General features: G+C 36.3%; 1 protein-coding gene across 3 annotated transcripts in view; it reads left to right on the top strand.

Annotated features, from left to right (window-relative positions):
- Positions 1-4,573, top strand: part of MINPP1 (multiple inositol-polyphosphate phosphatase 1) — a 36,869-nt gene extending 32,296 nt beyond the window's left edge. Inside the window, exon 5 of one of the 3 annotated variants that reach the window (XM_037156615.2) lies at positions 929-4,573. In XM_037156615.2, the coding sequence (XP_037012510.2) occupies positions 929-1,325 (397 nt within the window). In that variant the 3' untranslated portion in view covers positions 1,326-4,573. The remainder of the gene's footprint in view (positions 1-928) is intronic. The other 2 variants (XM_037156613.2, XM_037156616.2) reach the window with 2 other exon arrangements.
- The last annotated feature ends 7,922 nt before the right edge of the window (positions 4,574-12,495 follow it).

The raw sequence follows: 12,495 nt of genomic DNA, 5'->3' as shown, positions 1-12,495 counted from the left end.
TTGAATTTCAGCTTGTAAAATAGAATAGTGAAGAAAAACAATTATCTTTGAGACAAGTGATTTATAGTCAGAGCTGTTAGTTAATGGAAATACTTTTGAGTTAATGCAAAAATACTTAATATTCTTTTAGATCTTGTAATTTATTTAAAAGAATGCTAAATTCTGCTTCTTACACTTAAAACCCAACCTAGACATTCATCGAATTCTGAGTTTTCGTGTGTGCGAAATGCAAAAATTAAGAAGAAGGAAGTTTTTCTTCATTGTATAAAAAGTTGATTTTTAGGGTGGTTCCTAGCTTTAATGTTACTCTCTCATGGCCAGAGGACTTAAACTGCAAACCAGTATTTTTTACTACTTGTTTTTCTTCAACTTGTATCATTATTAAATTCTATTATATTTACATTGTCGCAGTGGTATTGGCTTTGACTTACATATACTCAGTGTATAAATGGATCATGCAAGTAATAATGACTCATCCTATGTTGGACAATGTGGAATGACATATGTCCTGTGTAAGAGGTCTATATCTTCTCTGGAAGACAACCCTTATTCTTGTTACGGTGATTATTGCCTTATGGGAATATATGTTGCCAGTTTTCTCAAGAGAAGCCAAAATCTGGAGTTTTAAGAATCTGAAGTCTCCCAATATTTAAATACTGACAAATAATATAAAATTGAAAAATGTTTATGCAGGTCAAATCAAATAGAGCTACGGTCTGAATGGTACTGCTTTGTAACGTCAGACGGAAGGAGATGCTTCTCCGAAGTTAATAGAGGTTTTAGGTACTTTAGATCACCTGACTAATTTGTACCAGTTAAGGAGAGAGGCTTATAGTCACCTGTTGTTCAGAAAGTTGTAAACTGCTTCTAAGTATAGGTATTATGATCTGTGACATGAATACATTTTTTTCTTGATTTCTCATTTAAGGTCTCAGCCAGTTACCTCTCCAGTCATCCTTCAGTTTGGTCATGCAGAGACCCTTCTTCCACTGCTTTCTCTCATGGGCTACTTCAAAGACAAGGAACCCCTAACAGCTTACAATTACAAAGAACAAATGCATCGGAAGTTCCGAAGTGGTCACATTGTACCCTATGCCTCAAACCTGATATTTGTGCTTTACCATTGTAAAAATGCCAAGACTCCTAAAGAAGAATTCCAAGTGCAGATGTTATTGAATGAAAAGGTGTTACCATTGGTTCACTCTCAAGAAACTGTTTCTTTGTATGATGATCTGAAGAACCACTATAAGGACATCCTTCAGAGTTGTCATACCAGTGAAGAATGTGAATTACCAAAGGTGAACAATACATCTGATGAGCTATGAGGACTGGAGAACATTTTTAATTCATCAAGACTGTATAGGGAGTGATTACATGCTTGGAATAAGTGGGCAGTGCCTGGTTACCGAAAGCTTTTACATTACTTGGGTATTTCTGTGTTTTCATAGAAAAACATTGAGTTTCTTTTTGAGTCTGGACATGCAAGTGTAAGAAACGATTCTTCACTGGAGCATTCTTCTTAAGGGGAAAAATCTATTCAGAGAAGTAGTTGGTACTGCAAATGTTTACAGAAATTAAATACTTCCTATTTATATAAGAAATCTCACACTGAGAATATATTTTCAAAATAATGTTTCAAAGTGCTGGAGTAACAAAAATATATCAGTTGGATGATCCACAACTTGATTGAACTGAGTCTAGGAACTTGACCAGTTGTTTTGCAATTCTCTCTTTTTTCCTCAAGTAGCACATTTCCAGTATTTTCTTTCCTAATCAGAAGTATTGTGATACATTGGATGTGCCATTTTGGAAGAAAGCTAACATCTCACTGTTTGAGAATTTGAAACAATATTAAGAAAGTGATTTAAAAGGACGTTTTCACTGAAGGAAGAAAAAACGTATAATAAGTAGTTTTGTTAATAGTGTTTATAAAGTATTTCAACAGCTTTTCAGTAATTCCTTTTAACCTTCTACTAAGTTCTGCAAGGCCATTCTTTAATTATTATCATACCTGTTTTACATATATAACAATGGAAGGACAAAGAGGACCATTAGCAATGTCAGATGGATGGAATCAAAGTTTCTTCAGCCCCTTGCTTAACAACTTTCAACATTCTGTTACTTTGCTACTATTTTTCTATTTTGCAATTGTGTGAAATATTTTTTGGTTGCTGAATTTCTTTTTAATTCTATTGTTTTTTTTTAAATAAAGATTTTATTCTGGCTGGCTTAGTTTCACAAATATGAATTCATTTCAAAAAAGTTCTACCTTGACTGCTGTGGCTCAGTGGACTTGACGTGGTCCTGCAAACTGAAAGGCCACCTGTTGCATTGCCGGTCAAAGCACGTGTTTGGGTTGCTGCCTGGTCCTAGGTTGGGGTGTGCAAGAGGCAGAGGAGTAATGCTTCTCTTGCTCTCTTTCTCCCTCCCCACCCCTTTCTCCAAAAATAAATAATTAAAATCTTTTTAAAAATAGTACTGAGTTCTATCAAATACCATGGAAATGATTGCTATAATAATAAACAGAATTCTTGGTCTTTTCTACTCCTTGTGTTGGTAAATAACCAGTAATTAATGATAAAGGGTTGGAATTTTAAGCAGCTTTGACTAATTTAGGCAATATAATGCAATTTTCTTCCAATGGAAATATTCTCAAATTTTAACTTCTTAGAAAATGGAAATCTAATTTATTAAAAATCTAGAAAGTATTACAACTGTGTATTGAAATAAAGGAAGATGCATAGATCATTGATCTTCAAATAAATAATGTTCATAAAGTAAATGATTAACTGGTAAGTCCTGTTGATTCAAGAATATACTGTTGATTGTTCCTGCATAAAAGTCTGATGGTTGCTTTTTCAAAGAAACTTATAAACAGGCAGACAAGAAGAAGATACTATAATGAACATTCATGCCCATTGTCCTGTTTTATCAAAATTAACATAATATTTGGTTTAGATCCCAATTAGAACATTTGAGGAGTTTTGTATGCTTCCCTGATGCTATTGCCCTCACTCTCTGCCTAGAGGTAATGAACAGCGTAACATTCAGTAGTCACCATTCCATTGCTAGCTTGACTTAAAACTTGTAGTAGTATTGTGGGAATTTTAAAATACTCTGTAAAAGGACATACCCTGCATATCATTCTTGAATGAGTGATTTATTTGAGATGCTGTATTTGTTTTCCAGGATCTCTTGATTCTGATCATTTGTCACAAAAATGCTATCAATTCATCAATGCCTGTTGAGTACTTTTTATGTACAAGCACTAGATTCAGTCTTTGTGCCTATAACGTTGGATGAACCTAGTTCTTTTAAGAGGGTTCTCTTAAAAGAAAACCTTGAAACAAATTTGCTCGATGTCTGATTCATTAAATAATTTTGATTCATATACTTTTTATAGAATGAAAGTTTTATAGGAGTTATTTAATTACATTGTTAAATAGAACCATATCCTTATAGTCATTGATAAATAAAATATTTCAGGATGCAAGATGTGGTTCATTTTTGCTAATGTTGTGATATATTCTGGTGCTATTCTCATTTTGGAAATGCCTGAAACAAAATAAAGTCACAATGGAAATTAAAGGTCTTATTTAGAATAGGATATGTAAAAAGTTGAATATCAAAAAATAATCTTTGGCTAAATAGTTCATTCACAATAGGTGACCAAATTGCCCAATTAAGCCAAAGTTTAAGCACTGTTTGATCTAACACTGTAGTCAATGAATAAATAGCCTGTGGACATTAGCTATTTTTCTGGCTAATCTCTACCTTGATGTGTGCATTGTATTGTACTTACTGGTTTTATAGTTATTTTGAAGTCTCTGCTTTCCAACATATATTCACTTGTTACTGTTTTTGTATGTAATCTTGATGTTAGTTTTAACACTGACAGCAAAACTCAACTTTTATGATATCTTTACTTAAATGCTTTTCTTTTGTAAACAGAACTGATGCAGGCCCTTACATTTTTAGAAGTTATAAACAGCTATACCAAAATATATAAATATAAATTTTTGGGCTATATTTCTCTAAGATGGTTTTTCATGTGGTTCATTAATTATCCTTGGAATTTTGACTGTGTTCTGCCAAATGTAAGCTGAAAATAAATATTTGCATTGCCATATAATTTGCCTCTGCCTAGCTCTTGAAACACTTCACAGATCGCTTCTCTCCTAATCCTTCTCTCTTAAGCATTTTCCTTAAGCAGCTCAACTCACTTTTAAGCACCTTCACATTACTCTATTCAGCTATTTTTAATTGGTGTGTTTGCGTATTTTTGAGAAAATTTCACAGCAAGAAAACAGATGTATTCTTCTAGTTAAAGGATTTGTAGTTTGAGCTTCAGGCCTGGCAATTAGGAGGAGGTTAACTTGAAAACTTTGTTTCACTATCATTGCTGAAGTAATACATGTTAAGATAGGATTCTTTATTTTTTCTAAAACTGATGCATAATTTAGTATCTCCCTTGTACTATTCCCAGATTTTAAACCACTGTTTAGATTTAAGCAGTTCATGTTCACAGTTTTGTTATAGTGGAAGAACTATTTGTTCATTGAAATGGTAGCCTTCCAAATTGAATAGTATTCCTAGTGTAATGAGAAAAGTTTTGTTAAAATACTTTACATTATTTCTGAAATAGCTAATATTAAAAATGAAGTTGAGATGACAATGTAGAGATTCCTGTCTGCTTCTTTCATTAGAAGTCATTCTACCATCTTTGATTCTCACTGTCTTTTGACCAAACATTAACAATTTGGGTGCTTTTTGAAACCTTTTCAACAAATATTCTCACTCTAGAGGGAAAGGTCCAGTTTTGATGTAAACATAAAAGTACACTGGTAAAGTATATCTTCGGATACATGTAGGTGAGAAAGTATATGTAATAAGAAACATTCTTACCTGGAGATAGAAAAACACTAATTTTGCTCCAGCTGTAGTTGCTCTTCCTTTGGGAGACCATTAGGGTCTTAACAATTTTTTTTTCTTTTTCTTTGCTTTCCTGAGAAAGTGAGAAGACTAGTCTTGATGAGACAAAGTAGTCCTAGTCCTTTTTTCCTTCTATCTGCAGTGTTGCTCCCTTAAACTTTGTCAGCTTGGCAGTAGGGAGATTAGGATGGGAGCCTGGTTTTCTAATTTGACTCCTACCATTTTGTGGTCCCCTTAAGGAGTGCTATCCGTGCTGGGAAAAATATAATTGAGTTTCACAGCTTTTGCTATTCTAGTACTAAATGACTGAAAGTCTGAGGAAAGATACAGAAATTTAAGAGGCAGAAGACTGAAGAAATGAGACAGGAGCAATTCCCTACCTTTTCCTTGCTAAGAGATAAAATACGAAAATCCCAGATGTAGACAGGGAATCAAAAATAGCTGGGGCTTTACATGCACTTTAGTTGCAAGCTGCTATATATATACTATGTTTTCTCCCAAACATACATACATACCTTTTCACTTACAGGAAGCACCTTATGGCTTCTCTTTGGCATATCTAAATTGTCAGCATTGCTACCATTGTACTTAGGGGTCATTATTCAATAAAACAAGTTACTTGAACACAAGCACTGTGATAATGGCACTAAGTTGATCTGATAACTAAGGTGGGTATTGACTGATTAGCAGGTAGGGAACACATACGATATGGATACAGTGGACGAAAGGATGGTTTGCATCCAGGTGAGACAGTAGGGTGGCATGAGATCTCACCAGGATACTCAGAATGGTACCCAATTTAATACTTTATAAATTTTTTTATTTCTGAAAAATTTAATAGTTTTAAACTTCGGTCAATGGGGGTGACTAAAGCCATAAAAAGTGAAACTGGAAAAGGGGGCCTAATGTACTTGCTTTTCAAGTCTAGCTGCTACCAGCCTAGTTCTTCGAAGAGTAGAAGCCGGACTGGAAGATTCCTCCAACCCATAGGCCCCTGGGCACTGCAAAGAACTGCTTTCTTTGACAAGCCTAAAAACTGGTTACCAAGTATTTTATAAGCACTATTGTAGATGTGGGTACATGTATTTGTTAGCATTTACTCAACACAGATGTGTGAAGTCTACTGTTGAGAGAAAGATCATCTCGTTACAGAGCCATAATGTAACAAGTACATTACAGTTTTTAATACTCAGCCATGTACCTGATGTTAACTAGGTTATCTGTAAGATACTCCTGTATGTAATAATAGTTGCCACTGGGTAAGGGAAATATCTTCAACCTGTCAAATACTACAGAGGCTGCTTTACCTGTTATTTCACTTAACTTTTCTTCATTATTAGACTATGAAGTTGATAATATGAAACCCATTTTGCTGATGAGGAAACTGAGTTCGAGAATGAAAATGCATTTCTTGTACTGTAAGCTCTATTCAGATTTGTTAGGTCAGTGATAAAAGTGGAATTTGGACCTGGGTCATTTGGGCACTTTGGTGTGCAGATTGAGTAATGCACACCGTAAACTACTTACATCTCTTGATTCTGCTCACCACTGCAATTAAAATGCTTTTAATGTTGCTGCCACCCTTTGTCCTCTTTAGCCATTGACTGTAATTGCTGAGGCCAAGACATTGCACACTCAGCAGGAAATACAAGGGAAACCAAAGTAAATCATGGTCTCATGTATGACATCTTCCAAGACAAATCAGTTCCTTCTGTCTCCCCAGGCTCAGCTGACTACACCGTGCACCTGTTGCTTTCGGAGTTAACCAGGAGAGTAGGGCAGGTTGACTGACTGTTGTATTATAAGCCATCTCTTAGAATCATATTTGTAATTCAAAGCAAAGCACAATTTAGACCTTATTGGAGATTCTAGATTGTTTGAGTTTCAGAATTATGGGAAATATATTGTATAATTATTTTCCCTTCCAGTGCGTCATTCAGTGAAGCAGCTACTATGTCAGCCCTCATACCCTCACTCGCTTAACTCACCCGTTGAGTCCACACAGCCAGGTCCACTGAGCACACAGCAAGCAGCGGCTTCGCCATGTATCAGTGATGCAGAATTCTAAGGGATGAACAAGGCGAGATTTGCTGCATGTTGCCTAGGGTGTGCCACATCGGTGACCTCTGGCCCGTTCTGTCATGTAAAGTGAGTGTGCCACTTTGACCCTCATTGCAAGAGCAATGTGAATAACGGCAAGCACCACATGAACACCCAATAGTTTGGCTCTTTTTTGTTTTAGGTGGGTTTGTTTTGAAGTAAAATTGGTATGTAACATTATATTAGTTTTAGGTATACAACATCGTATTTCAATCTTGGTATACACTATAAAATTATCATAATAAATCGGATTACTATCTGTAACTGTATAATTGACCCCCTTTCCCATTTTGCCCACCCCCATGTTCTTGCCCTCTGGTAACCACCAATATATTTCTGTATCTAAGAATTTCTTTTTAGATTCCACAATAAGTGGAATCACATGGTATTTATCTTCCTGTGTCTGAGTTATTTCATTTAGTGTATTACCCTCAAGTCCATGTATGTTGTTGCAAGTGGCAACATTTTCTTTTTACTGCTAAGTAGTATTTCACTGTATATACAAAGGGGGGGTGCCAAGAATGGAATTATCTTTTAGAGGGTGGGCCCCTTGTGTACAGTCCTCTTGTAGTACTAGATGAGAGTTCTAGGAACCAACTGGCATTGTTAGGAGAGGCTGAGTTTGGCTTCAGTAGATTTTTTTTAAGACTCTTTCAACCAATTTGCCTATTTCATGATGAGTTATTTACAAACACACCTGCCCATGTCACACTGTGTTCAGAAGTTTTTGACCAAAAAAAATATTGTGGCTATTGTATACAATAGCCACAATATATTTTGGCTATTGTAACTAATGCAGCAATGAATACAGAGTACCACATCTTAACTGTTCATTTGTCTATGATGCACACTTAGGTTACTTATTTCAGCTGTTGTAACTAATGCAGCAATGAACACAAGGGTGCATGTATCTTTTCCAATTAATGTTTGCATTTTCTTCAGGTAAATACCCAGAAGCAGAATAGCTGGCTCGTTGGTGGTTGTATTTTTAACTTTTTGAGGAACCTCCATACTGTTTTCCATGCTGGCTGCACCAATTTGTATTCCCACCAGCAGTGGGAGTTGCCTTTTCACCGCGTCCTCACCAGCATTTGTTTCTTCTTATCCTTTTGATAATAGCCATTTAATAGATGTACAGTGATGTGTCACTGTGGTTTTTATTTGCATTTCTCTGGCCATTAGTGATGTTGAACACCTTTTTCTGTGCCTCTTGGCCATCTGTGTGTCTTCTTTGGAAAAATGACTATTTAGATCCTCTTCCTATTATAAAATCAGATTATTTTTCTACTATTAGGTTGTTCGAGTTTTTATATATTTTGCATAACCCCTTATCAGATATGATTTTCAAATATTTTCTGCCATTCTGTAGGTTGCCTTTTCATTGGGTTGATGGTTTCCTTTGCTGTGCAGAGCTTTTCAGTTTGATGTAGTCCAAGGTGTTTATTTTTGCCTTAGTTACCTTTGCTTTTGGAGTCAGATTCAAAAATTCAGAGCCAAGACCAATGTCAAGGAGCTTACCACCTATGTTTTTTCCAGGAGTTTTATGGTTTCAGGCTTTACATTTGGATCTTTAATCCATTTTGAGTTAATTTTTGTGTGTGATGTAAGATAGAAGTCTAGTTTCATACTCTTGCACATGGCTGTTCTGTCCTCCCAGCAACATTTATTGAAGAGACATCCTTTCCCCATTGTATAACCTTGGCTCCTTTGTTATAAAATAATCAACCATATATCTGTGTGTTTACTATGTATCTGTTTTGTAACAGAACCACCATATTGCTTTGATTGCTATAACTTCGTAGTGTATTTTGGAATCTGAGAACATGATAACTCCAACTTTGTTCTTTCTCAAGATGGCTTTTGCTATTTGAGGTCTTTTGTGGCTTCATACAAATTTTGGGGTTCTTCATTCTAGTTCTGAGAAAGATGCCATTGAAATTTTTATGGGGATATCATTTGATCTGTAGATTGCTTTAAGTAGTGTGGACATTTTAACAATAATTATTGTTTCAATCCATGAACACAAAATATTTTCCCATTTATTTTTGTCATTTTCAATTTCATCCATCAATGTCTTATAGTTTTCAATCTATAAGTCTTTTATCCCATTGGTTAAATTTATTCTAGGTTTTATTTTTATTGATGCAACTGAAAATGAGATTGTTTTCTTGATATATTTTTCTGATAGTTTGTTATTAGTGTGTAGAAACACAACAGATTTCTACATGTTGATTTTGTATCATGGAACTTTACAGATTTTGTTAGTCCTAACAGTGCTTTGGTAGGGTCTTTAGGGTTTTCTACATGTATTATTAAGTAATCTGCAAATAGTGAGTGTTTTATTTCTTCTTTTCTGACTTAAATGACTTCTATTTCTTTTTCTTGTCTGGTTGCTATGGCTAGGACTTCAACTACTATGCTGAATAGAAGTGGTGAAAGTGAGCATCCGTGTCTTATTCCTGACCTTAGAAGAAATACTTTCAGCTTTTTACCATTGAGTGTGATAACAGCGGTGGGTTTGTCGTAGACAGCCTTTATTGTGTCGAGATGCATTCCTTCTGTATGCACTTTAAGAGTTTTTATCATAAATGGATGTTGAATTCTGTCAAATGCTTTTCTGCATCCATCGAGATAATCATCTAATTTTTATCCTTCATTTTGTTCATGTGGTATATCATGTTGATTGATTTGTGAATGTTGAATCATTCTTGCATCCCTGGAATAAGTCCCACTTGATCATGGTGTATAATCCTTTTAATGTGTTGTTGAATTCAGTTTGCTAATACATTATTATGGATTTTTGCATCTATGTTTATCATGGTATTGACCTATAATTTTTCTGTGATGTCCTTTTCCAGTTTTGGTATCAAGGTAATGGCCTCACAAAATGAGATTGGAAGTATTTCCTCCCTCCTTTTCAGTTTTTTGTTTGTTTGTTTTTTTGCTTTTTTGAAAGAGAGTAGGATACACATTAAATCTTCTTTGAATGTCTGGTAGAATTCACCAGTGAAAATATCTCTTTCATGGAATGTGTAGCCTCTTTTGGAGACCCTTCATGCCCTTTCTTTATTTTTATCATTATATTTTATTTCTATTTGAACAGAAGTGATATGTGAAAGTGTGGGCTTACTGAGTTGTCTTGACCATAATTACAACTATATATTTTTAATATTGGTAGCTACTTCTAAATCTGAGGATAATTATTGAACTACTCTGAACCTCAGTTTATGCAAATATAAGACAACACTGTTGGCCTAAGTTCCTTAAAGTTTATTGCAATTCTAAATTGCATAGTTTATGTAACCTACAGCCTATTTTTTTTGTCCATGTTCCCTCAGTTAATTTGTGCTGTAGGGGACTTGGAACACATGTTTTATGTTTTCTCACTCAAGAGCTGTTTCTGGGTACCTCATAGCTATCATTGTAAACACAGCAAAGAATCAAGAAATCAAATCCATTGTATTAGTATGCCATATTTACCAATCCAGTCTTCTTACTAGAATGTTGGAGTTTTCTCCAGTTTTTCTTCCAGGCAGAGCTGGCTCTTATACCACTTTCAGGGCATTCTAAACAAAGATTAGATGAGGTTTCAAAAGCAGAACCTCTCTGACACACAAGTTAATTCTTAAGCAAAGAGCAAAGGGTGGCAACTGAGGAAGAAGCATTTCAGCATGATTACCACAATCTCAGAAAACTGGGAGGAATAGTCAGTGTAAGCAATATGCCTGATGCAAACAGGAAGAAATGACCATTGTGGGATGGTTCTTAGATCATGAAAACAATCACCACATCATCAAGGAAGTACAACCTGCCCCCCACCCCACCCCCCAAAAAAACCCTGTTGCTTTTTTTTAAACCAGAAAATAGTGTTATAATTCAGAGATCTATCGACAGACCAGATTTCCTTGTCCCCTAGTTTGTACTGAGGCCAGGCAACATTACAAAAGAAAAGAATGAGGCATTTTTAATTTTGCCTCTCGCCCTTAAAGGTGGCCTAATTGCTAAGGAGACACCTGGAGAGATCTCAGGGAATGCCTTTTTGGTGCTACCTATTCATCTTTTTCACCTGGTCAGTACAGCTGGTGACCAGTTATGGGACCTCCAGTACCAGGATGTGTGGCTTGGGACGGACTGTCAATTCAGCTATTGTTTAGAGTTCTCTATATCTTCGTCCAGATTAAATGTATGTCCTCAAGAATTGGGTTGCCACCCAAATGTTGGTGAAGGACTGACAAATCTATCCACCCATTTTCAAATGTTTCTTTCCATGGCTTTTTAAGATGACACCTCCCATCTTGGCTTTGATGAGGTATGTTTTGATGAAGAATTTACTCCACTGCTGACAGTCAGGTTTCCCCTACACTAGTCAATATAAAGAATAGGACAGATGAATTTGAGAGTAAAGAAGAGAAGATAACCCCAAGCTCCATCTGGGTTGCCATAGTGTTACTGGATGGGGACCAAGGTTGAAGCAGGTCTGCCCGGGGCAAGCTGTAGTATATGGGTTCTTGACATCATGCAGGAAGATTTCACAACGCTAGTCCAGCTGACTTTAAGAATACATTTATTAAAACTGGGACACTGAAACAAGGAAGGGCTTAAGTTAGAAGAAGGAACAGGAGAGAGCCTGGGTGGCGCTGCTTTGGCTCTCTAAAAATGTTACAGGACCCTGGCTGGTGTAGCTCAGTGGATTGAGCGCAGGTCTGCGAACCAGAGGATCGCGGTTCAATTCCCAGTCAGGGCACATGCCTGGGTTGCAGGCCAGTTCCCTGCAGGCCAGTTCCCAGCAGGGGACGCACTAGAGGCAACCATACATTGATGTTTCTCTCCCCCTCTCCTTCCCCTCTAAAGATAAATAAATAAATAAATATTTTTTAAAAAAAATGTTACAGGAAAGAAATGAGCCAGGGCAGGACTGCTATTGGCTCACTGAAAAGTTACAGAAAAGGTGCTTTGGAGATGGTTTGGGGGGGTTGCAGCCCTCTGTTGCCCTGGTTGCAAGTCCCACTGGGGTCCCCAGAGTTCTAAAACAAATGATGTGCCTGACAGAAGGGCGCAGGCTGCAAGGAGGGCGCATCCCTGTTGCTTTTCATTTGCTAACTAAACCAACCAAAGAGATGGTTTTTATAAGCCACAAAACCTGGAACTTTCAGAAAACTAATAATAACCTTTCAGCCAATTAAAGAAATCCAAGCCACCGTTCTGACATGCTAACATCTTAGACTAGATTAAGACACCAATCTGTGGACCATGGGAAGGCTGTACTGTGTTTGACAACTGATAACAAACAAACCTGGGATCTATTGTGACATCCGCAAATAATTAGCCTATGGCTTGAGGAGGGTGACTTACCTTCCTTGCATCTCAGATTTTTATTTTCATCTGGAAACTGAGGGGAGTTCCATAGAGAGTATGTTTTTGATAGAACAAGCAAGAAAACACTTGTATCATGAAGTCTGAAGT

Source organism: Artibeus jamaicensis, unplaced genomic scaffold (assembly GCF_021234435.1).
Source record: "Artibeus jamaicensis isolate MK-2021 breed Jamaican fruit bat unplaced genomic scaffold, CSHL_Jam_final contig_332, whole genome shotgun sequence".
NCBI lineage: Eukaryota > Metazoa > Chordata > Mammalia > Chiroptera > Phyllostomidae > Artibeus > Artibeus jamaicensis.
Note: the sequence above shows the minus strand (reverse complement) of the source record. Positions and strands in the feature narration are given on the sequence as shown.